General features: G+C 36.4%; 1 protein-coding gene and 1 pseudogene across 5 annotated transcripts in view; one reads left to right on the forward strand and one right to left on the reverse strand.

Annotated features, from left to right (window-relative positions):
* DCC (DCC netrin 1 receptor) overlaps positions 1-27,513 on the forward strand; it is a 1,226,567-nt gene that overhangs the window by 962,055 nt on the left and 236,999 nt on the right. For all 5 annotated transcript variants that reach the window (XM_017951762.3, XM_017951759.3, XM_017951760.3 and 2 more), the window contains exon 13: positions 18,156-18,297. In XM_017951762.3, coding sequence (XP_017807251.1) covers positions 18,156-18,297 — 142 coding nt within the window. The remainder of the gene's footprint in view (positions 1-18,155; positions 18,298-27,513) is intronic.
* LOC116271563 lies at positions 6,853-7,027 on the reverse strand (annotated as a pseudogene).

Consider the following 27,513-nt stretch of genomic DNA (forward strand, 5'->3'; position numbering starts at 1 on the left):
TGCAATGGAGTGGGACTCATTGCTCTGTATATACTACCTTCTTCTGGAAACCCTATTTAGCCCAGTGCGTCACCATTGCTATCTTCAAATATTTGTGAGTACCACGTGTATAGGGCATCATATCCATGATGAATGAAAACAATAGACTGGATTTAGGTTCCCTCTGGAAAGTACCTCCCATTTATGGCAAGACTCACAAATGTAGGTGTGTTTCCAACTCTACAAAAATACTTAAGATTTGCTCAAATAAAGTGTCTATCTGGAGTCTTTGGCATATATATAACAAGACTGGCAATGTATTGAGAATTTGAAGTTAAGTGATAGGCATATTGGGGCTCATTATAGTATTCGGGGTTTTTTTTGGTGGTGAAATTTTCCAGTTGTAACATCTTCATGTATGGTATTTAATAATTTACACGCCATATCATTTACCCGTTTAAAGTTATACAACCATCACCACATTAATTTTCTAACATTTTGTCACCCCTAAAAGAAATTCTGTATACTTTAGCATTCACCTCTCATCTTCCAATCCCTCCTCCAACCCATCAGAGGCAATCTCTCATCTACTTTCTGTCTTTGTATATTTGCCTATTATGTGCATTTTATATAAATGGAATTTTACCCTATGTGGTCTTTCATGAGTGGTTTCTTTCAGTTGAGATAATTTTTCAAGGTTCATCCATACTGTAGTATCAAAAGGAACTTTATTCCTTTTGATGGCTAAATTAATATTCCATTGTATGGATATACATTTTGTTTACCCATTCATCAGATAGTGGGCATTTGTATTGTTTTCACTTTTTCTGGCTATTGTGTGAATAATGCTGCTATGAACATTTGTAAATAAGTTTTTACGTAGATACATGTTTTCAATTATCTTGGGTACATACTTTGGGAAGGAACTGCTGGGTCATACTTAATTCTATTTTTAAGCTATTGAGGAACTGCTAAACTATTTTTCAAAGAGGCAACATCGATTTACATTCCCACAAGCCACTTTTACATTCCCACCAGCCAGTTGTTTGAAGATTCCATTTGGTTCACATCTTTGCCAATATTATTATGTGTTTTTAATCACAATCATCATAGTGGTTCTACAGTGGCTTTTTTTTTTTTTTTTTTTCCTTGAGACGGAGTGTCGCTCTGTTGCCCAGGCTGGAGTGCAGTGGTGCGATCTTGGCTCACTGCAAGCTCCGCCTCCTGGGTTCATGCCATTCTCCTGCCTCAGCCTTCCGAGTAGCTGGGACTACAGGCTCCCACCACCACACCCAGCTAACTTTTTTTTTTTTTTTTTGTATTTTTAGTAGAGACGGTGTTTCACTGTGTTAACCAGGATGATCTCAATCTCCTGACTTCCTGATCCGCCTGACTCGGCTTCCCAAAGTGCTGGGATTACAGACGTGAGCCACTGCACCCAGCCAGTGATATTTCTTACTATCCTAATTTTGTATCTGTTTAAAACTTGTATAACAAAGAATTTTTAAAACTTATAAACATTTAATTCTCTGAGTTTGTTTAAAACAGTCATTTGCAGAAACATTTTATTGATAACAAAAGAGACTATAAAAAAGTAGCCACTGCCTCAATCCATATTTTGAGGTTCTTGATTGCTAAAAAATTATATTGGTATAGTATAGAACTGGATAGGATTTTTTTTTAAGTTTAGAAGAGTTATTGTTTCTTTGAGCATATACACAATCCTAATATACTACAAGCCTTCTCTTGCAATACCATCATGAAAACACGCATCATCTGCATACAGGATGTTTTGTCACTATTGCCTAATTTTAAGGTATATTAGTTAAAAATTGACTTTCTCTTTTAGAAAAACTGTGTTTGGAGCAATTATTTAGATTCTTATTGTGCATAAAAAGTTATTCAAGGTCTCTTTTTGACAATGACTATTGACTAGTCTGACGTATTCTTGATTAAAGGATCAACAAACCTTTTCATTTCTAGAACATGAATATTTATTAAAGCAGATTAGAAATTTTATCTATTGTTACTCCTAACACCTATTGTTCTGATGTACAATGGCATATTCTGAATTACTTCCTCGTCTCCCAGGAAAATGGCAAGTTAGTTACATTAGAATGATCATTGGGTGGTTTCTTTCCATGTTGCATAATTTAAGGAAAATCTATTAACATTGCTTGGAATAAAAATCATCTAAAATATTTTATTAATTGGCTTTGATCTCAATTTTAATAGAGTAATTATTTCGGAATAGTTTTATTCTTTTCTTTATAGTCTAATGGCATCGTGCAGATATAATTTTAAGTAATCAGCTCTAATGTAATCAGTAATTAAAATTATAGCCAACTACAGGTGCTGCTAATTGTTAGTCAATTAGATATAGAACGATTGCATATCTCATTGAAATACTGATTGAAGTATTGGTAGTTACCTATACTTTTTTCAAAAATAAACTACCTCTAACAGTTCTTAAATTGGAATAAGTTGTTGAGAATATTTTCTCAACTACTCCCTCACTCATTAACTTATCTGAAATTTAGTGGAGAATAGACTTGCTCTTTCTGCATGTATAAATAAAATTGGTACAGTAGATCAGAATTGACTTGACTGGCTGTTGAATGAGTCTGTGAATTTTAATTGGTATATTTGCATATTAACAGGCCACATTCTGCAGATGGTTGTGTGGGTTCTGAGTATCTGGATTTGGCAAATACTAGGAGCATTATATAGGAATGTAACAGTCATTAAATACTGACAGAATCCTTGATTTGCCAGGAGGCTGCAGTGCGTATCACTGTCCAACTGCTGATCAGCCTTTACAGACATTTATTAGTTCACATATTTATAACAATTTGGTTTACCAAATTGCATGACAAACAAAGGTTTGATATTTGTTCCTTTTGAAAAATAATTGTTGAAATTTGCAATATAGGCTCAAGTTTAGAAAGGGACATTTCACCTATAACATCGTAACTGAAAACTATTTTGCAGTTTCTAATCATTGAATCACATGAATTGGAGACAGCTTAGCAATAGTAAGCAAAGACTGGGTAATATTATTTGTGTTTCGTGATTGATCAAATCGTAATTACTCTAATTTAGAGGCATAAATTCTGTATGAAGCCGAATTTATTTTCTCAAAAGGGTACTATAGTATGGTGTGTCTATTTATCTTAATAGATTTAAGTAAACCTGATTTACCAAGAACATTATAGAATCTTTCACTGGAAAGAATAAATCATGTTCTTCAAGGAAAGAGTTTACATTGAATATGCCTGTTTCAATACCATGCCAGGAGCATAGCAAGCATTTGGGATGTTTATTGAATACATTAATAAAATGACTAATGTAAATTATAGTGAGATTTTCTGCAGAGATTAATTTAAAAAAATTAACAATCCAAAAAGAGTGTTTTAATTTTTATTTTTTTAAAGCTAGCCATGTAATTTTGAGACTACTGAGATCTCCTGATTGTACATCTGACGTGATGCTTCAGATGTGACATCTCTTTGTCAGCTGCCAAAAGTCACCTATTAAGCTAACTGAAAATTTCCAAGTAGAGACTGGGATAAAGGAAAGAAATTTAGGAGAAAATTGCTTCAAAAATTTCCCTGAAAATGTTCTCTTTTCAGAAAATGAGAATGGATTTAGATTTGTTTGCTTGAGGAGAGGGACTGAAAATCTGAGCAAATACCATTTTGCTTCGAAGTAACAGAAATGAAAAACACGAGGACAGGGGTTTTATCATTCTGTTTGGTTGCATGGTATGCTATTCGTGAAAGCATTGTATATAACACTATTTTTAATCCAGCAATTCTATTGTCACCTGAACATTTATGGTTTGGATGTAAAGTGTAAATAGTAAATCATACTATTGGTCTATCATCTGGCAGTACCTGAAGATCGAAGAGAAAGAACAATTCCATTTACCTCATCCTTGGTAGGAAAATTTCTCAGAAGGCCTGAAATCTTCACTTCCAACAGGAGGAAGCCACAAAATACTCACGGTTCTGAAAGCAGCCTGCTGTTAACATGAGTTATGTGAATTTGACCTGTAATCTTACCTGACATTTGGAACTCAAATATTTTCCTTATTTATCCAAAACAATTAAAGTATTTAGTCTCACTTCATTTTATGAGACATAAATAGCTATGTAAATACTCTGTAATTACTGTACATTGTAACAAATGACCTCATAAATACATTGTAATGTCCCATGTAATTACACGGTAAATAGTGCCTTTGAGATGACTGCTCTGAGATTGAAAGCCTGCTGGTTTCAGAGATTAATTACTTAGGGCCTAATTTGACAGTTTGCTTGAAGATATGCCTCTGTTAATAGCCACTTCTGTGGTTTCATAAAGAAAACTGTTTCTTCACAAGATCTTATTTCCTTATTTACTACAGACCCAACTGTACATATTGGCCATGCCTAAATTTCACTCTATACAAAAGCAAAAAAGTAAAAAAGGCATGGTTCTGTACAGGAAGAAGTTGATTTGCAATTATATTTCTCCCATCAAACACTAGGATCATTTTATGACAATAATTTTAAAAGTTCTGGTTTATTAGTTTAAAAAGATGTTGGGGCCAGACACAATGCCTCACACCTGTAATCCCAGCACTTTGGGAGGCCGAGGCTAACGGATGACAAGGTCAGGAGTTCAAGAATAGCCTGGCCAACATGGTGAAACCCCCGTCTCTACTAAAAATACAAAAATTAGCCAGGTGTAGTGGCGGGCTCCTGTAATTCCAGCTACTCGGAAGGTCGAGGCAGGAGAATTGCTTGAACCCAGGAGGCGGAGGTTGCGGAGAGCCCAGATGGTGCAACTGTACTCCAGGCTGGGTGACAGAGCAAGACTACATCTCAAAAAAAAAAAAAAAAAAAAAAAAAAAGAAAAAAGATATTGGAGTATAAAATATTGTAAAAATTATGTCTTTTTTTTCTGATTAAGCATTATACAGCCTAAAACTAATGTTTCATTTTGCAAGAGCCCAAGTTTGCATGTCACAATTATTTTATAATGATTGCATTATTATAATACCCTGAGATCTCAGTGGTTATTCTTGATAAATGCATCTTATTCCGTAGTTGCCATTTTTATATGGCATGAATCAGTATTTAAACCATCTTTCTCTTTGACTCAGGATGCTTAAATACCTGGTGAAATAAACTTTTCTCAAGTCGTACTACCCACCTTACTGCTTAAATGCTCTCTTAGTTTCCATGTTCCAAAACATGAAGGAAATAAGAAATAAGTGAACACTGTATTTTCTGCCTTAAATTATATATTGGCCTATTTTCTTGTCTCTTTCTAGGGTGTAATTTTACATATAACTCCCCTGATCTATTTCTACTCCAGCTTTCTTAGCTCTAGTTCCTACATCAAAAATATTATATTGCTTTTAGTGGTTTTATTTAGTAGAAATGAATAGTCTGAGAAAGGACCTAGTGATCTGAAAGAGTTAATAAGCCCTTCTAAACATCCAGCTTACTTCCAAGGAATGATTTAGGCGCTGGAGAATTAACTCTATTGATACTGACAAATTCCAAAATGTATTACTCATAAAATCATTTTATCATGAACTCTAGGGAACAACCAAATTGCTTTATTGTAATGGAATTTTGTCAAAACGTGAATACCTCCTAGAAATTACATTTCCAGTTTCTAGGACCTAGCAGAAACAAGTCTGGCTACTAGGCTATGCATAGAAAATTATCAGATGTAAAAAAAAAAAAAAAAAAAAAAAATGCTATTTTAAATCCAGGAGCTTGAAAAAAGAAGATGCTAGGTATACACCAACGTCACTGCTTTCTTTTCATGTCTGTTCTTTTTATCTTTGAGCCCCCCTTCTTTTTTTCTTGTAAGCTGGGCTATACTCTGACATTTGGGGGCCATTTTCTTAGTCAGTTTAGGAATATTGGGTTGGTTTTGCTTAGTTAGCCAAGAAAGCACAGCTGGCAGGAAGGATTAATTGATTTTTCTTCCCATAATAGAAACCATACATGGTTACATATCTAAGAACCAACTCAAAGAGGGCTGTGATAATCAGTGGAAAAAGTAATGTTTCTATGGGCCCTTCATCTGAATATGGCAAAATTTACTATTGAAGAAAAACCATCTCAGCAAGGCACGGTGGCTTATGCCTGTAATTCCACTTTGGGAGGCCAAGGTGGGCAGATCACCTCAGGTCAGGAGTTCAAGACCAGACTGCCCAAAATGGCAAAACCTCATCTCTACTAAACATACAAAAAATTATCCAGGCATGGTGGTGGGCGTCTGTAATCTCAGCTACTGGAGAGGATAAGGCAGGAGAACTGCTTGAACCCGGGAGGTGGAGCTTGCAGTGAGCCGAGATCTTGCCGGTGTACTCCAGCCTGAGTGACAAGAGCGAAACTCCGCCTCAAAATAAATACATAAATAAATAAACAAACACACACAAAAAAAACACATCTTTACACAATGCTGAATGGTCTTTGAGAAGCAAAAGAACATTTCTCAAGATTTGTAATCTAGTTGTTGCAATCAGATTAAGTATTTATGAAGATGATTCAGCCACAATGAGAATCACTCCTTCATTTATTTATTTGTATGTCTGCAAAACCCAATCATGTGAGGCAAAAGTGACTTGATCACTCAATTCTTTGAAAACTTGCTTCAGTTTTTAATGTCATTTTGTGTTCAAAACAGTTATCCATACTACTCCTACTGCTAATCATGACAATTATGACATGGGAAAACTAAAATAAGAGCAAAACTTTGTATTTTGTAGTGTTTTCAATTTTCTAAGCCCTTTCTCATTGAACACCTCTCAATAACTAGGGAGAGATAGGTATAATCTTGTAATATATACAATTAATGCAGCTAAGTAAATAATTTCTACTGTCACTTAGCAAATTAATGAAAAGCTGAGAGTAGAACAGTATGCATCCATCTTCATATACTCCTTGAATATCTTTTATGTGCAGAACACTCTTCTGCCTTTCTCTAAATGATTCAGAAATGCACACTACACTTGGTCTTAGCCAAAAGGCCAAGAAGCAATAGGAATGCATCTAGATAGAACATCTTATAAGATTTTCTAAGTACCGCACCAGGTATAAAAATTAAGAAGACCTCAAATATATTTCTGTGCATCTGTGCCTAGGATCTGAGATTTATTTAACATTTGGAGTTAAATTTTTAAATATATTACTAGTGTTTTTTTTTTAATTGTTAGTTTAGTTTCAGGGGTACCTATACAGGTTTGTTATATAGGTAAACTTTTGTCATAGGGACTTGTTGTATAGATTATTTTGTCACCCAGGTATTAAGCCTAGTTCTCAATAGTTAATTTTTCTGTTCTTTTCCCTCCTCGCACCCTACACCTTCAATTAGGCTCCGGTGTCTTTTGCATCCCTTTTTGTGTCCAGGGATCCCTAGTGTTTATGGTCTAGAATTGACATGCAAGTTTGGGGCTACAGTTGAATTAACCTCATCACTAGAGAGATGTCTGCAGGCTACTCTCAGCTATTGTCCACTTTTCTCTTGATAGAGCTCCGAGTTTCATATTTAAATAACTAAAAAAAAAAAGTTTTTTAAATATTACTTTGAAAGTGTGCAAAATACTAGCCTACCAGACTGTCAAATTATTAGTCTCCACTGGGCTGCCTGTGTCTCTGTGAAGAGTCATAGATTGGGGATCTCACAGTGAAGGTCTGGAAACCTATTTGACCCTAATTTACTGGTTCAAGTCCCCTGTGCTTCCACAATGAGGTGGGTTGGGTAAGTTAATAGTTTCTCCTTTTTTTCCCTTAGAATTGTGAAGTTTGAGTTCCAAGAATTAGATTAAAGGAGCAGAGAAAAGTGGTGGCATGTCAATTTCCCCAAATCAATTTAAATTTAGCTCAGTTTGGCTAGAAAATATAAAAATGGAACATATAAGAAGTGGAGCATAATTCAGATAACATTTCTCACTATTTTAAATTATTGTTTTTAATCTGAAGTGTGTTGATTGTATACACTTGAAAAAGATCTTTGGGATGAACAGGCATGGAGTTGAGAGCCAGTGGCATGAGGGCTATGCCCCTAAACCAGAAGAAGTGAAGTGATGAAGGCTATCATTCAAAAAGACAGTATCCAGGGAAATGGAGTGGTAGAAAGCAGTTATGCCTGATAGGGGAGTCAAAAAAGACTGAAGAGACATTTCTGGTTGTGAATCAGAAGGCTAGTACGTTTTGCTGGTTCAGAGCATGAAAGCAGGTAACATGCCTAACTTCAGAAAGGGTGGTGTATATTGGAAGGGAAGTCGGCCAGCCTCTGATAGATTCTCAGAGGGGATAGTCACTGCTGGAGGACTCAGCCTTGCATGTCTTGGAGGGACCTGGCGGATTAACAAAATGAAGGGGGATTCACCTGGAAACAAGGCAGTGTCCCCACCAGAGAAACCCAATTACAAGAGCTTGGACCCAAATCAGAGTAGATTATTTGATTTGAAGCTGAACAATCTGAGAAATTGTCCCAGGTTGACTTAGCTTTTCACATAACCAGGGAAAGGATTCTCCCAGGGTAGGTAAAGGAGGGCTTAGTCTCTATGTAAGAGTTCCACTGGCACTGTTTATGAGAACCAGAGGCCACCAGGGCAAAGATAAAGGTAAGATTGTTTTACAACTGTATAAATGTATTGATGAAGAAATGTTTGTATCATTTTCAAGCCATTAAGTAAAATCACAACTGCTTAGCCTTCATTTTTTAACAAAACAACGTTTCTTGCTTCAATTTAAGACATCTTCATAAAATTTTATTTAAAATCAGATATTAATGTGTACATAACCATACTTTATTATTGCACAAATATTTACCTCAAACTTTGCATAGTAATATCAGAGTTTTCACTCTGGAAATGTATCATACTGAAACATTTCGTCTAACAGTTGTCTACATGAAATTACGGATCCCAATTTTAGTATTCTACCCAAATTTCTAACTTCCCTTAATACAAGAAATGATAATGCTAAATTTAAAAATATGTCAAATCAACAAAAATAGCATATAACAGTAGGAAAAAATATAGGCCTTTATTATACCTTATTGACATTTTATCAAATCCATGCTGGGTTAGTAAAATAAGTTTATAGGTTTACATAGTTTATAAAAAGGCAAAATTGTTAATGAAAATTGTTTACACATACACATAACAGAGATTTTCATAGATATTTATGTTCTAGCTTGAAATTCAGTTAGATGTTTTCAAGATCTATAGAAATATTTACCAAGTATTTAGATAGATACTGTAAGTTAAACATTAAATATTGCTATTTTATAATTTTGAGATTATGAATCTGACATTTGTTCTGAATGATGACATTTGAAAACTGCCCTTTCCAACATTAAACAGTATGAATCCATATGGATAATTTTTGTTTCTGTATCCTCCGAGTGTTGCCATTTGTTGAATATCTGGTAGGTGGGTCCAGTGTTTTATTTTTTTTTTTTTCTCTTTTAGAAAGTGGATTATTTTTCAGAAAACCTTATCCATGTAAATGCATTATTATCTACCATGTTGCCTGTGTCAGAAACCTGTCATTCTTGATGACTTGTCCTCCTTTGCATTTGACATTCAATAATTCACCAAATCCTGTCAAGTCTACCTCCAAAAATATATATGGGATCTCTTATTTTGCTGTATCCCAAAGTTTCTTCACTACTCATGCCTGGAGGTTCTATTTGGTACAGTAAGAAATGTGAGTGGTACTCTGCACAGAGGAAGTTGCTCAAAAATATTCATAGAAGTTACAAAGGTGTTGCTCGACAATTTATCTCTGTCAGTGCTCCTTTCAGCTCACAGTAGAAACAAATGTTCAATTGTTGGGTCAGTGCACAAATATGTAGGTCCATATTCTGGGCATTGCTACTGTACGTGGTCTTGCTTCCTTCCTTCCTGCTCTTTTCCACTTCTGCTTTTCTTTATTCTTCCTACCTGCCACCCTCACAATCTCTCAATCTCTGGATCTCTGGACCTCACTGTCACTCTCTCTTTTTTAAGTTCTCTTTTCCTCCCAGTTTCCCTTAAAGTAGTTACGATTTACTACATAATTATTATGTGCCAGCACTCTGATGGAACTTTCACACGTTCTCGTTGTCTCCTTTAATTTGTACCATAATCCTATGAGGCAGGGACTGCTATTAGCTCATACTACTGATGAGAAAACTCAATCTCTGAAGGCTTGCATTGCTCATTCGGAGTCACACACTGACCAGAAAGGTAACTGAGATGGGTGTGAGCAGTGTGATAGTAGAGGCTGGGGTGGCAGTTGGCTATGGCAATATTCTGGGTAATAAACAAATCAAGGTCAGAATTAGGGTAGTGTCAGAGGAAATGTACATAACTGCACAGAAAAGGGATTCAGTGAAAATAAATTCTTTCAAAGTACTGATGGACACACTTTAATGAAAATCCTCAGGGCCTCATGCATACTAGGAGTGTATTTTACTCTGAAGGCAACTTCCTGTGAGACTTAAGTCACCAGAAGTCCAAAACTGATTTTAAATTAGTTTTCAAGATTTGTAGATTCCTGCTGTGTTCCAGCCAAGGCATTCTTACTTGCTGCAAGGACTTTCAGAGTGCCCTCCATAGCTTTCTATGGGAATTCCATCTAAATAAAACCATCTTTCTAAAGAAAAGATTTTTGCTAGAGTAACTGACTGTGTTTGGCGAGGATCAAGATGGGTTTGTCTTTACCTGAAGGTCACTCTGGAGAGAGTAAGGCAGAATGTCAGCGTGCGGTGGGAGATGTGGAGTTACAAATATAGTTAGTTATGAAATGTGACTTCTGAGAAAAAATTGGAGTGGTGGGCTTATCAACCTCTTTTCTTGTTTCCTCACTTACTACTCTTAACATCTACAGTGGAGAAAAAAAAAAAGCAATGGTTTAATGTATCCCAGGAAAAGGCTAACACCACATCATTGAATTGGACAGGACTATCCCAGGCAGTTGGGAGATTGGCCAGTGACACCCTTTGTTGTAAATCAGTTAACTCTTTTCCATCAGGTTTCCTTGGCAAATAAATAATTTTTATGGTCATCAAAGAGGGGGTAGAGGAATTAAAGGAAGCTAAATTTTGCAGTTTTTCTTTTTTCCCAAATATGAAGAAAACTGAAATTATTCCTTGATTCAGATAGAACACTGCAAGTGATAAGGATTAATTTCTACCTCTCAAGTAATAAAAGGACCAAAAGTCAAGTCACAGCTACTAGAATTGATTTTTCAAAAGTCAAAGGTCATGTGTTAAGTACTTTTAATAAAAATCATTGCCAGGGTTGCCCATGAAAGCTAGGTTGTTTGACAAAAATGTTCCTGTAACAGTGACAGCTTTTGGTGGCTTGCTGAGGGAATGGGAAATGAAGTCTGAACTACTGGGCAGTGGCAAAATAGGTCTCATGTAGAAAATAAGACGCCTTACACCATTAAATAAGAAAAGAATGCCTCAATGCTTTCATTTAACTTCCTAAAACACAATATAATTTGGAGCCTCCAGCTGTATCATCTACCAAAAAACCTAAGAAGAAAGAATTTAACTACCAGAATCTTTGCAATCTGCTGAGGCTTGAAATCAATGAGAAAACACAAAAGATGCTAATAAACTTAGCTGCTACCTACAGATGAGGATGAATAAAACTGATAAAAATCACTTCCAAAGATGAATAATAACCATTCAGGGGATTTCCCTCCTGGTGTGTTGAGTGTATAACTGATTATATTAATTAATTGCTGCTTGGCATTGATATTAAGGTATTGGCTATGTGGGAATAATTTAAGCAATCACTGGAAATCCTCAAATATGATAAAGAAAAATTGTCAAAAACTATTACTCATGTAATCATTAGTATAATTAAGTTCTCCAGGCTTATCAAGTGATTTACACTTGATAGACATACTAAGCACAATTGTTCTTTTTCAGTATGTACATGGAGATTCAGGTCACTTATTAGACTCATAGCTGGGGATGGTGGCTCACTCCTGTAATGTCAGAACTTTGGGAGGGTGAGCGGGTGGATCCTTTGAACCTAGGAGTTAAAGACCAATCTGGACAATATGACAAGACCCTGTATCTACAAAAAAATATGATAAGTATTTAGCCAGGCACATGGTAGCTCCTGCCTGTAGTCCTACCTCCTCGGGAGGCTGAGGTGGAAGGATAGCTTGAGCCTGAGAAGTGTAGGCTGCAGGTAGCCCTGATTGCACCACTGCATTCTAGCCAGGGTGACACAGAGAGACCCTGTCTAAAAAAAAAAAAAAAGACTTACAGAAGGTCACTCAGCAAAGTCACAGCAAAACATTAATTGGAAATTAAAAGGTTCTAATTCTTGGTCTAAGGTTTAATATCTATATTTGTATTTTCCTTTTCGACTTGAATTTATTTTTTACTTTTTTACTTTACTACAGCTGTAGTCTTCAGAAGGTGGCCCTCCTTGATTTTCCAAGGGCTTTGTATGGGAAAGCTTATTGGATGTATTTTAAAAGAATAATTTAAATTGAAGTTTTAAAAGAGAATAGTTAATAGGAGAAAATAGATGAGTATAATTGCCAAGTAAATTCCCTGTTATTATTTATTTTAGTGTGAAATAATGAAAGGAACATTAGACCCCCACAGTTGGGAAGTCTTCCATTGATAGTGCAAGGTGACCTTAGGCCTATCCTTCACTTAACTGTGCCTCAATTTCCTTCTTTGTAAAATCATCAGTGGTGACAATATCTGCCATTTCACTGCTCACCACTAAGATGAGTAGTGAAACATAACTATGACTATTCTTTTAATTCTGGTTTTCTTTCGTAGTTTCTAAAACACTGGGGAGTAAAGAATATGTCCACACATGTGCACCTTCATGTGTGAACGGTGGGGAAGAAGGGCATCGATGGGCATGTGTGTATTTAAGGCTATGTGTTCTTTGCAGCCGGTGACTCTATACTATTATTTTATGCATTATTTTATCTCCCAAATAACTTAGCCAAATGCCTTAAATGAACACATTAATCCAACCTTCTCTCTCTTTTGCAACCTTTCCTTTTCCTTGTCCTATATATCCCTTGCTTTGGCTATTAAGAGACTACATGAGCTTCCCTTGAAGATGCTTGACATTGTCATTACACCTTAAGTTTGTTCTTGATAGTTCCTGTTTTAAATACCATTCCCAACCCCTCCATGAATTCCCAATCACACTTGAAGGATGAGTTTCTTATAAAGTCCTTCTGATCATATGACATAGAATTAATCACTCTTGGACATTCTACTATAAACCTTAGCACGCTGTTTTTTCATTATTAGTTTATATGTCTCTTTCCTCAGCCAGAATGGGCAAACCATGACTTATTTACATGTTTACCACAGCAGTAATGTAGGTGATGCATGTTAAATGAGTAACAACTAAACAAATTAGACTCTTCAGCCTCTTGAACTTCTCATAGGAGGCAATATTAAGCAGTAAAGAATGTCCTCCTTTTGACTCATGTTATCTCAGTTAAAATTCTGCCTATTGCTGGATACATGTCTGTTATTTAACCATTCTTGTCCCAGTTTACCTAATTGTACAAAGGTCATAGCAATAGACCTTAACTCACAGAGTCATAATAAGCATAAAAATATAAATAATGCAGAGTGCTTAGACCATTGCCAGGTCTAAAGTAAGTGCAAAAAATATGTTAACAAATAGTAGTTAAGAGTGGTGCTTAATTTATCACACTTAAAGAATAGTAGAAACAAAGTAAAGTATCTCAGTAGTGCAAAAATATTTTGAATATATTCTACCAACTTAATCAGATCAATTGTATGTAACTAGATTCCTCTGAAATTAGTGAAAGATTTTTATTATATAAGTACAGTTGATACTCATTATTTATAGATTTTGTAGTTGCAAAGTTGCCTGCCTGCTTGCTAAAATTTATGTGTAACTCAAATCAATACCCATGATGCTTTGTGGTTATGCTTAGAGCAGGGTAAAATTTGAGTTGCCAGATGTCCATGTTCCCAGCTGAGGTTAAACAAGAAGATTCTCTGTCTTCTTGTTTTAGCCCTCATACTATAAACAAGCACCCTTTTTGAAGTCTATTTGGCACCATGTTTTTTGCCTTTATGTGCTTTTGGTTGGTGATTTTTCTGTTTAAAATGATCCCAGAGTGGAGTGCTCAAGCACTGTCCAGGGTTCCTAAGAGCAAGAAGGCTGTGATCTGCCTTATTTCTGGCATTAAAGTTCAATGTTAAAGAGCTGACAATACGGTCATATTAAATAAGGTATCATTAAATAGAAACACACATAAAACGAGGTTATGTACCCATCAGTTGACAAAAATGTTGTAACCAGAGGCTCGAGGGAACCTAAACTTATATTTCCTCTGGGAGTAATATTTCAGTGTTCTCAAATTCAGTGTTGGGGTGAGGGCAGCTATACAGAAAATAACAAAGTGCTCAGCAAGTAAGTGCAAATTTAGATTATATTTCTTTCTTCTCTCAAAGAAACTTATTTGTAGAGCACCAGCTAATTTGTAGTAGAACTGGAAGAAGGACCTTGGATTTCTATCTCCCTGGAGAGTCTAGCTCTGCCTCTGCTCCGTGATTGAAGTGGGGACAGAGAGGTCCTGAACAAATCCATTATTTGATGTTGGGTCTGGATTCTTTTTTTTTTTTTTTTTTTTTCGAGATGGAGTTTTGCTCTGTTGCCCAGGCTGGAGTGCAATGGTGTGATCTCGGCTCACTGCAACCTCCGCCTCCTGGGTTCAAGCGATTCTCTTGCCTCAGCCTCCTGAGTAGCTGGGATTATAGGCATGTGCTACCATGCACAGCTAATTTTGTATTTTTAGTAGAGATGGGGTTTCTCCATGTTGGTCAGGCTGGTCTTGAACTACTGACCTCAGGGGATCCACCTACCTCAGCCTCCCAAAGTACTGGGATTGCAGATGTAAGCCACCATACCCAGCTGTGTCTGGATTCTTTTTAACAGCCAGTAATTTGTTTTTACCACCTCAAAACAACAAACAAACAAAAAACCTCTCTGTGCTTATTTTTAAACTTAATTTAAATATTTTCAGAGTATTACATGCACATTATTTTTTACATTAAATAGTACTAACAAGACTATAACAAAAACAAATAGGCCCTTTCTTTCCCCTCCTCAAACCCTGCCGCCATTCCCTAAAGACTGCCTTATGATATTTGGCTGTTTTTTTTTTTTTTTTTTTTTTTTTTTTTTCTTTTCTGACATTTACCTTTATGTTTCTCAGTAATCTACTTATTTAGATATCTGTTAGTTTACCAGTTTTAATTCACCATTTTTAGATATAATCTATTGATTTATTTTTATGTCAGGATTTGGTACTGACACACTTCTATCCTCATTTTCTTCCCCAATCTTTTCTCTTTTTTCTACTGCTGCTTCTCTTCCTCTTCCTTCTTTTGTTGAGGTGCAATTAAAATAAATGAAATGATAAATCATAAGTGTTCAGTCTCATGAATATACTGGTATTCTAGGGCTGCCAAAATAAATATTGCAGAATGGGTGGCTTAAAAAACAGGCATTTATTTTCTCACAGTTAGTGAAGCTCGAAAAGTCCAAGATCAATGTGTTGGCAGATTTGGTTTCTTCTGAGGCCTCGTTCCTTGGCTTATAGATGGCTAGTGTCTTCACGTGGTTTTTCTCTGTGCATACCTGTTTCCTAATTTTCTTTTAGGGATACCAATCATGTCATATTTAAGACCTACCCTAATGAACTAATTTAAACTTCATTACCTCCTTAAAGGACTTATCTCCAAATTCAGTCATATTCTTCTAAGACACAGAAGTTATAACTTTAACATATGACCCTTTGTGGGCACAATTCAGCCCATAAATGTGTATTTTGACAATTGTATCCATCTGAGTAACAAACGTGAAATCAATATGCAGATTTCCATCACCCCAAAAAGTCTCCTGGTACCCATTTCCAGTCAAAGCCCGGAACAACTGCCATAAACTATTCTGACTTCTAATACTGTAGATTACTTTTACCCATTCTTTAACTTTACATAAATGGAATTAAACAGTATGTACTCTTTTGAGTCTGGTTTTTCATCATAGTAAATCTTTTATCACATTACAATTTTCTTCATTGTCTTCACTGCTGTTTGTTGCCTTTTAAATATCTTTTTTTTTTTTTTTCAGATTGCACTCTTTTCCTGGAACACACCCTTGCAGAATGTGTGACACTGGTGTGGCTTGTCTGTTTGGCTGCTGCACCCTCAAACCCCTAATGGGAGAGGGAGCATGCAGATGGGCAGGAGCTAGGGTGAGCACTTTTGGTCTCTGGGCCCATGGTAGCATCTAGGGGTGGGTGTCTGTGACTCCCAAAACCCCAGTGGATGTGCTTCAGTGCTCTTTCAGCTCTGCCATCTGCAGACAGCTTAAGTTTTAACCAGCTCAGTGGCCTCTTGGTACCCAGGTTCTTGTCCAGCATCCAGGAAGAATCAGGTCACATGAACAAATTGCAGGATGGTAAACGAGGGGGATTTTATTGCCAGATGGAGGTGGCTCTCAGTGGGATGGATGGGGAGCTAGAAAAGGGATGGAGTGGGAAGATGATCTTCTCCGGGAGTTTGGTCGTCTCACGGCTGATCTCCTACCCGACCACCCCCAGCTGAACTCCTCTCGATGTTCAGATGCTCCTTCTCTTCTTTTCTTCTCTTCCACACTGTTCTTCTGTTCCTCTGCTCTTCTACTAGTCTACTCATTCGCTTGTGGAGCCTGGTGTTTGGGGTTAATATGGGTGCAGGATAGGGGGACATGGCAGGCCAAATGGCAACATTTGGGTGTGAAAACAGGAATGACTGTTCCCATTTAGGACTGTGGGTTTTCAGGCTTGTGGGCAGGGCGTTTTGCCAGAGAACCGCCTTCTTCTACCCAGTATTTCCCTATCTTCTCTCCATATTGGCAGTAGCCTCATTGTTGGGGAATTGATCAGGGATATGACTGTTTTTTTTTTTCCTCTAGGGCAAAGATAATAATTTTCTCTAGAGAAGGATTATCTGATATTCTACCCAAGAAGCATATACCTGGTTGCCATTGCTCTAGGTGTCATATGAAGAAAGAAGACCTGGGTAGCTCATATCTTTGATTTAATTACCCTTGCCTATATCCCTGTACATCCTTGTTCTCTCCTGTGTTTAATATCTCAGAAACTTTGGCCTTTGAGTTCAATATCCCCAGAGGATAAAACTATCAACACCTCCAAGGTCAGGGAGGGTTAGTAGCCTGGTTTTACTCGGTATAGGTAGAAACCTTTCAAAACTATGCTTGAAAGTCCTACCTTCCAAGTTATATAAGCAGGAACAATGTCCAGGCATCCCTGACCTTTGTCATGCATTTCATTGCCTTGCTTTTTCGTTACTATCTCTTAAAAAGGTATTTAGTTTTCAGGCTCTCTTCTTTGGCTCAGTCACCCTATGATATGGTTTGGCTATGTCCCCACCTAAATCTTATCTTGAATTGTAGCTCCCATAATTCCTACCTGTCATGGGAGGGACCCAGTGGGAGGTAATTGAATCATGGGGGCAGGTCTTTCCTGTGCTGTTCTCATGACACTAAATAAGTTTCACGAGATCTGATGGTTTTATAAAGGGGAATTCCCCTACACACGTTCCCTTGCCTGCTGCCATGTAAGACATATCTTTGCTCCTCCTTTGCCCTCTGCTATGATTGTGAGGCTTCTCAGCTATGTGGAACTGTGAGTCCATTAAACCTCTTTTTCTTTAAAAATTACTCAGTCTCGAGTATGTCTTTAATTAGCAGTGTGAGAACACACTAATATACCATATCTCCCTCCAATTTGCACCTTCTGAATATTAGTTGACATCTCTCTTGCAATATAGCCTTATTCTGTATTGTTTTATGACTTTATACCATTTAGAATATTTTACTGTCATTTTAACAGCATATGCAAAGGAGAGGTGATAATGCATTCAACCAATCAAAGGAATTGTGTATTTTTGTTAAAACCAGACAAATAAGAATGGTGTCAGATTGTAAGAACAAATTTAATTTGTCTTTAAGTGGCAATTGCTAACACTTCTTGCTTCTCTGCTTTCTTCACATTTATGTTTGGTTCTTTGACCCTGTCCCATTGTCCTTTCTTTCTTCAATGTTTTAATTTATATCTATTATTTTACAGAGTATCAAAGTTAGCTGGCTGCCTCCTCCATCAGGAACACAAAATGGATTTATTACTGGCTATAAAATTCGACACAGAAAGACGACCCGCAGGGGTGAGATGGAAACGCTGGAGCCAAACAACCTCTGGTACCTATTCACAGGTCAGTGTTCACATGGTGTAGTCTTGCAAGGTTTTGATGAATTAAATGCTTTAGGAATAATATATACTCTCACTCCAAAGGAACATTGATTTTTTTTCCTGGCATCCTGGCAGGTGACATCTATTGGCTGGAACAAGAATAACCTTTATATTTTTAACTTTATATTCTCTATAATGTTTTCACTATATGTTTCTTTCTGGATCATCGTCTTAATCCATGTATCATAAAATTTTTATTCATATTAGTTTCTCAGCATTGCTGATTCAGCAAAAGCATCTGTTATCTAAAAACTTAACATTTTAACTAATAACTTTTAAAAGTCATCTAATGAAATTGTTCCAATTTCAATCACTTTGATTCCTCTCTACCAATATTCAGGGGTGAGAATGGGTTGAAAACTGAAGAAAAGAGTAGATTGTAAAATAGAGAGATTAATCTACTTTCTGCTAATATAAAGGAAATTCACTTTTGCACCAATATTGATAGAATTCAGAGTAGATCAAACTTCTCTATGAAAACTGGACCCAGTGTACATGTAAATAATATATATTTTAAATTTTATAAAATAATCATGTATTTTCTTTAACAACCACAACCTTTAATTCACGTCAGCCCAGATTCCTGGAAAACAGAATGAGGCCAGGCTTTCAAGGTAATGCCTTTTAAAGTTTTAAGTTCAGGAAAATAAGAATGAGAGAACAAGGAAAATGATCCAGGGAAGAAGAGAAAACAGATAATGGTGGTACATTATCCAGCTGTGGTGGCTACAACTTCAAGACAAAGCACAGAGCTTGCTAGGTTTCCTGATTGTCTCTCGAGAAGCCGCATGAACGGTCTCACAGTCCATGGATAGAAGGTGTGAGCAGTTGCTCTCTTGTTTATCACTGGTTGAGTTCACCAACAGCTTACTGATTACTCTGCACCTCCCAGGCAGTCCCCTGTGAAGCCAGAGCTTCTGATGACTGTGCAGACACATAGGTATCTTTTTCTCAATCAGCATTTTATGTGATGATGGCCTGGCCTAGGGTATGATCAGAGCTCAGGGCTTTTCAGACCTAGGAACATCTTGAGCTACTGCCAGAAACTTGGCAAGCAAAGCATATAGAGTGGCTCATGACACAACTAAGTAGATGATGTTGAGCGACGTTGAAGTGGCACATAAACTGGGTCAGGACGATATACAAACCATAAAGCACATGACTACAATTTATAGATGAGGTAAACTACCATTGCAAGTGAGAAAAAAAGAAAGTAATCCCTTATGTATTCCTTTTCTCTACACAAGACACTCAGTGAATTTCCATTTGAAATCATGACACACACACATTATAAGCTTGTTGTTCAGCCTACCATCAGAGACCTGAAAGTAATTTATTTATTTTTTCTTCTTTTCTCTCAGGTTGTCTTTTATGCCTATATAATTTTAGCATAATGGCCAGAGCACTTCCGAAGTAAATTGCCAAAAATCATGTTTTAAATATGGACAAAATATCTGAGGCAGGGAATGGTTGAATCTAACAGAAAGTTATGACATTTACCATATCATTTTAAAAGATTTTGAAAGCCAAGATCCTATGGCTTTTTTTCCCCTGACAAAATAATGGGGAAGATGGTAGAAATAATCGAAGTTAAGAACATGTGTTCATTAGGATATTTGGTACAATATGACTCTTACTTTGAGAGAAATCACCAAAATTGAAAAATCTTGCTAAAAATATTTTAGTATGAATTCTAAGATTTAATATTAGAGTAGAAGAGACACTAAGGATAGTTTAATCCAAGCCATGTGTTCTTCCAGACATAGAGATTTGAAGCCTGAAAACTTTATCATCATTGCTTTTGCTTCTCAAATGATAAACATTGAAAATAAAAATTAATTTCCTACTATAAAATAATTAAAGGATGAATATTCTAATAAAAAATTAATGATTGGGTGTTCAATTCACAGAACTATATGCAGCCAATAAAGATGATAAAATGTTCAATCTCATTAGCAAATAGAGAAATGCAAATTAAAATGAAAATGAGTTAGCATTTTCCTTTGATTAAAGTAATAAAGATACAAATAAATGCAGGCATCCCATTCTGGAAAGCATATGAGAAACGTTAAGTCTCTTATACTGCTTGTGGGACAGAAAATGTCTACAACCTTTTTGGAAAGCAATGTTTATATAGGTATTTTATACAGAAGTATATACATGTGTATGTGGATGTATGTCTCTATGTGTAATTTTATTTTCATAAAGATACGACCCAGGTTTCCAAATCCTGAGAGTTTAACCTAGGAAGCAATCACATTTTTGCAAAGTTTTTAGCTAGAAGCATATTGTCATATTATTTTAATAGCAAATAGTGTTTTTAAAAACCTAAGTATCCAGCTATAGGAAGTTACCTAGAACATTCAGACTCAATTGTATCTTGGAATACTGTATGTCTATTTTAAATGGAATAGTGTCAAAATGTTAAATCATATGTAAATTATTGTTTTAAATATGTTTTAAATCATATGTAATATGTTTTAAATCATAAATATTGAAATAAAATATTAAAATAATTTTAAATATTGTTTTAAATCATATGTAAATTATTGTTTTAAAACAATAAGCAAATACCCCAGTTTTAAGTCAATATTAGTAGAAGAGGTCATATTTATTTAAAAAAGCATTCACATAAAAATATTTACAATAATATATATGCCAAAATGTTGATCGTGAGTATTGCTTATTTTGTAACAACAATATGATATGTATTTTAATTTCATATACAAAATGAAAAATAAGTTAAAAATATTACAATTTTTGGTTTTGAAAATTTAAGATTTCCTCATGTGTCTGTTGGCTGCATAAATGTCTTCTTTTGAGAAGTGTCCGTTCACATCCTTAGCCCACTTTTTGATGGGGTTGGTTTTTTCTTGTAAATTTCTTTGAGTTCTTTGTAGATTCTGGATATTAGCCCTTTGTCAGATGAGTAGATTGCAAAAATTTTTCCCGTTCTGTAGTTTGCCTGTTCACTCTGATGGTAGTTTCTTTTGCTGTGCAGAAGCTCTTTAGTATAATTAGATCACATTTGCCAATTTTGGCTTTTGTTGCCATTGCTTTTGGTGTTTTAGATATGAAGTCTCTGCCCATGCCTATATCCTGAATGGTATTGCCCAGGTTTTCTTCTAGGGTTTTTATGGTTTTAGGTCTAACATTTAAGCCTTTAATCCATCTTGATTTAAGGTTTGTATAAGGTATAAGGAAGGGATCCAATTTCAGCTTTTTACGTATGGCTAGCCAGTTTTCCCAACATTATTTATTAAATGGGGAATCCTTTCCCCATTTCTTGTTTTGTCAGGTTTGTCAAAGATCAGATGGTTGTAGATGTGTGGTATTATTTCCGAGGGCTCTGTTCTATTCCATTGGTCTATATCTCTGTTTTGGTACCAGTACCATGCTGTTTTAGTTACTGTAGCTTTGTAGTATAGTTTGAAGTCAGGTAGCGTGATGCCTCCAGCTTTGTTCTTTTGGCTTAGGATTGTCTTGGCAATGCAGGCTCTTTTTTCGTTCAATATGAACTTTAAAGTAGTTTTTTTTCCAATTCTGTGAAGAAAGTCATTGGTAGCTTGATGGGGATGGCATTGAATCTGTAAATTACCTTGGGCAGTATGGCCATTTTCACGATATTGAGTCTTCCTATCCATGAACATGGAATATTCTTCCATTTGTTTGTGTCCTCTTTTATTTCATTGAGCAGTGTGTTGTAGTTCTCCCTGAAGAGGTCCTTCACATCCCTTGTAAGTTGAATTCCTAGGTATTTTATTCTCTTTGAAGCAATTGTGAATGGGAGTTCAATCATGATTTGGCTCTCTGTTTGTTATTGGTGTATAAGAATGCTTGTGATTTTTGCACATTGATTTTGTATCCTGAGACTCTGCTGCAGTTGCTCAACAGCTTAAGGAGATTTTGGGCTGAGACGATGGGGTTTTCTAAATATACAATCGTGTCATCTGCCAACAGGGACAACTTGACTTCCTCTTTTCCTAATTGAATACCATTTATTTCTTTCTCTTGCCTGATTGTCCTGGCCAGAACTTCCAACACTATGTTGAATAAGAGTGGTGAGAGAGGGCACCCCTGTCTTGTGCTAGTTTTCAAAGGGAATGCTTCCAGTTTTGCCCATTCAGTATGATATTGGATGTGGATTTGTTATAAATAGCTCTTGCTATTTTGAGATATGTCCCATCAAACCTAATTTATTGAGAGTTTTTAGCATGAAGGGCTGTTGAATTTTGTCAAAGGCCTTTTCTGCATCTATTAAGATAATCATGTGGTTTTTATCTTTGATTCTGTTTATGTGCTGGATTACATTTATTGATTTGCATATGTTGAACCAGCCTTACGTGAAAAAATGCTTATCATCACTGGCCATCAGAGAAATGCAAATCAAAAACACAATGAGATATCATCTCACACCAGTTAGATGGCAATCATTAAAAAGTCAGGAAACAACAGGTGCTGGAGAGGATGTGGAGAAACAGGAACACTTTTACACTGTTGGTGGGACTGTAAACTAGTTCAACTATTGTGGAAGACAGTGTGGTGATTCCTCAAGGATCTAGAACTAGAAATACCATTTGACCCAGCAATCCCATTACTGGGCATATACCCTAAGGATTATAAATCATGCTACCTTAAAGAACATGCATACGTATGTTTATTGCGGCATTATTCACAATAGCAAAGACTTGGAACCAACCCAAATGTCCATCAATGATAGACTGGATTAAGAAAATGTGGTACATATACACCATGGAATGCTATGCAGCCATAAAAAGGGATGAGTTCATGTCCTTTGTAGGGACATAGATAAAGCTGGAAACCATTATTCTCAGCAAACTATCGCAAGGATAGAAAACCAAACACTGCATGTTCTCACTCATAGGTGGGAATTGAACTATGAGAACACTTGGACACAGGAAGGGGAACATCACACACTGGGGCCTGTCGTGGGGTTGGGGGAGGGGAGGGATAGCATTAGGAGATATACCTAATGTAAATGATGAGTTAATGGGTGCATCACACCAACATGGCACGTGTATGCCTATGTTAAAAACCTTCACGTTGTGCACATGTACCCTAGAACTTAAAGTAGAATCAAAAAAGAAATTTTAAGATTTCCTCGCACTAATGCTAACTTAATACCATCTGAATGGCTTAGGAAACAGTGGTCCAGAAAAGAAATGAAAAACAGTAGCCTCATGGCCAATAGAATTTGCTAGCATTAATTGCTTAGTCCTTATGAGTTATTTTGGCAAATGGAAGTTAACACATTCAGTTTAGTATTTTCAAACCAAGACTCTAACTCCCTAAATAACACAACGTTTAGGACTTTCCCTCTGTTTAAGGTAAAATCATTGGAAAAACGCACAGCAGCAACTATTAGCCTTCTTACCATCAGACACCCAAAACAAAATACCATGAATTTCATAACTTGAAAGAACAGACATTTATTCTCATAGTTCAGGAGGCCAGAAGTCTGACATCAAGGTGTTGGTAGGTTCAGCTGCCTCCGTAGGCTCTGAGGAAGAGCCCATCTCATGCCTCTCTACTAACTGTTGGGGTTGCAGGCAGTCCCTGGTCTTCCTTGGCTTGTAGATGCATTGCTTCAATCTCTGTCTCCATCTTTTTATCACTTTCCTCTCTGTGTTCTCTCCTCTTCCTTTTTTATTTGTTTTGTTCTGTTTTTTTGAGACAGGGTCTTGCACTCTTACCCAGGCTGGAGTACAGTGGCGTGACCATAGTTTACCGCAGACTTGACCTTCTGGGCTCAAGTGGTCCTCCTGCCTCAGCCTACCGAGCAGCTGGGGCTACAGGTGTGTTTCACCACACCCAGATAATTTTTAAATTTTCCTAGAGACAAGGTCTTGTTTTGTTGCCCAGGCTGGCCTCAAACTCCTGACCTCAAGTCATTCTCCATCCACGACCTCCCAAAGTGCTAAGATTATAGGCATAAGACACTGTGCCTGGCCTTTCTCGTCTTCCAATGAGGACATTAGAGATAGAGCCCACTTTAAATCCAGGATGATTTCATCTTGAGATCATCAACTAATTATAACTGTAAAGACCCTATTTCCAAATAAGGTCACATGCTGATCCTTCAGACATGCATGAATTCTGAGGGGATGCCATTCAAACTACTACAAACTCCTTTTATTGTTTTTCCTCTCAAGGGCCATCATTTTGAGTTGTATCTTCTAATAAACTTTACTTATTCAAAAATAAATAATTCCATTCTACATTTTCATTCATCTAAAATATGTGTGACAATTAGAGCTTCTAATTAGCATGAGGTAACCCATCACCACTCTGGTTTATTATCATTCCAGCCAAAAGCAAAGTGAGATGAATTAATTAGTTATTAGGAACAGCTCACAAGCACCCATTTGCATCTTTATAGAGCTGTAAGAATTTGGATCCAAAATGTGTAGGCTTTGTTCATATTGTTACATCTTGATTTCATGAGTTATAATAAAGCATTTAGGAATGCAAACAAAATATGTGCAGTTATGTGTGTGACTATGCCTGAGATTTACTGTAAAAATATATATATGCTCTTTCTAAATCTGCACTAAAGCAATAAAAAGAGTTAAAGAACAACATCATATACTTAAAAGTCTTTTGAATAGCTTTGGAAAATCCTTCCCTCCTCTCCTGTGCTCTGTGATTGGGCTACAGAAACACCTGTTGCATTGCTAGACATTTTGATAATATATGTCTTCAGTGCTACAAAACATTAAGGAACCAGGGAGTGCTACACACTGGTAGATTGGCTGTTGTTTAGACATGTCCCCAGGATATATCTAGCAACTTGCACACTTTGTTGTAAGCAGAGCTAATTGGTTTTCCATGTAAATCTACAGCACTGTAAAATGTAAGGGATTTGACCCTATGATTTTAATGCTTGTAAGATACATGGATTTATTGATTTGGCTGATTAAAAAATTGGAAATTTCAGAATGCTCCATTTGTGTGTTATAAATATTCAGGTTTAGATACTCAAATATTTTCTTTTTTACAATCTTCTATTTGTTAGGTGTTTTTTGTTGTGCATGTGTGTTTTTTTAAAAAAAATGAGAATAATGAGACATCTGTAATAACAAAGTAATTCAGAGTTATAACAAGAATTGAAATCGCTGTTATCAGGTTTATTGTGAGAACCCACGTCAACTAAATTTTAAAATGTTTTTATTTTTTGATTGCTCTTCAGGGAAGGTTGTTTGTATTGAATTTAAGAGTTTTCTTGTGTTTCATGGTCAATATATAATAAACATAATAATAAAGATGCATTGATAGTTTATGGACTGAAAAACAGCATAGCAATTTTATAACAGGGTTAACATTGGGGAATTATGTTGTTTGAATAATATGCCATCTCTTAGTAGAGGATCTAAAAAATTAGAAATACAACATAAAAATTACAGAGCTTGAGGGCTTAGCATTCAGGATAGAAACATGCAGAGATAATCAACTTTCAACAATTGAATTTTTTTACAACTAAGAAAAGCATTGCTAGTTAACACCACATTTCCTTTACGATAAAGGTATACTTAGAAGCTTCTAGGACACACACATATACACACACTTGTTGAGATTGAACTTTATTATCCTGACACACATAGTAGAAAACACAGAATTCATTTCATCCAAACTGGTTTGGTTTTATTTTATTTTATTTTATTTTTGAGGTGGAGTTTCACTCTTATTGCCCAGACTGGAGTGCAGTGGTGCGATCTTGGCTCACTGCAACCTCTGCCTCCTGCGTTCAAGTGATTTTCCTGCCTCAGCCTCACCAGTAACTGGGATTACAGGCATGCACCACCACACCCGGCTAATTTTTTGTATAGTCAGATGAGGTTTCACCATGTTGGCCAGGCTGGTCTCAAACTCCCGACCTCAGGTGATCCTCTCTCCTCTGCCTCCCAAAGTGCTAGGATTACAGGTATGAGCCACCTTGCCCAGCCAAACTGCTTATTTTACAGAAGAAATAACTGAGGTCTGGAGCATGATATTGCAAAGGTCCTCCACTAGTTAAGGAGATGATCCCAGGTGAATTGTGTGTGTTCTAACTCTTCATTATGTGCTCTTTTCACTATGCAAGTTGTCATCTTTAGTTCACTTTATTGTGAGTGACTAAGACTGTTATACAACTTTGTAAAAGATAATTAACATGAAAAATAATGTTTCACATTTACAACAATACTAACAGCCATATTATTACTTACTGAACTCAAACCATTCACTATGCTAAAAACTATATATGTGTTTTCCATTTTAATCTTTATAACAGTTTTTATTTATATATCCCCATTTTATGGATGAGGGCATAGAAGTAAACAAAGAGGCCTGGTTTTTCATGGTTGACCAGCTAATAAGTAATGAAATGAAAATTCAAACCTAATACTGCCTGAATAGAAAAACTATACTCTTACCTCTTAAACTGTAAACAATGTGTTTCTCACCGTAGGCAATATATTTATGATTATATGAGTATTAAAAGGGACAGGAGAAAAACACAAGGATGGTAAAAGATGTCTATTGGACAATAAAAATTAAAGATTACATATAGCTAGAGGAGCTGAATAACTCTAGAACAGATTAAATAAAATCTTTAGTGGCCAACTTATTTAAATTAAAAAAAAATTCCTATTAGTTCAGGAACTAGATCTAAGATAACAGCTTTTCAAAAATATACATACAAAAAAGCTTTTACAGACTGGCTTCTCTTTACTCCACCTCCAATGAAAGACAGACAGAGAAGAAGGGAAAGGAAGGGAAGGGGAGGGAGAGAAGGGGAGGGAAAGGGAAGGGGAGGGGAGAGGAGGGGAGGGAAAGGGAAGGAAGAGGAGGGGATGGGGAAGGGGAGAGGGGAAGGGAAGAAGGGAGGAGGGAGGGAAGAAGGGTGGAGGGAGGAAGGAAGGAAGGGAGGGAGGAGGAAAGGGAGAAAGAGGGGGAGGAAGGAAGGGAAGGAGAGAAGGAAGGGAAGGGAAGAAAGAAGGAAGGGAAGGAGAGAAGGAAGGGAAGGGATAGAAAGATCTTTTGATATCAACTATCAGAGTTGGGGTCCCCCAAAATTGCTTGGTGGTGGTCATTGTTGGTATAACTCTGGAAGATAACTCCTCTTTCTAGTAGGGTATATTTATTTATTTATTTTTTATTTTGAAGACAGCATCGCGCT

This window comes from Papio anubis, chromosome 19 (assembly GCF_008728515.1).
Source record: "Papio anubis isolate 15944 chromosome 19, Panubis1.0, whole genome shotgun sequence".
In the NCBI taxonomy this organism is placed as follows: domain Eukaryota; kingdom Metazoa; phylum Chordata; class Mammalia; order Primates; family Cercopithecidae; genus Papio; species Papio anubis.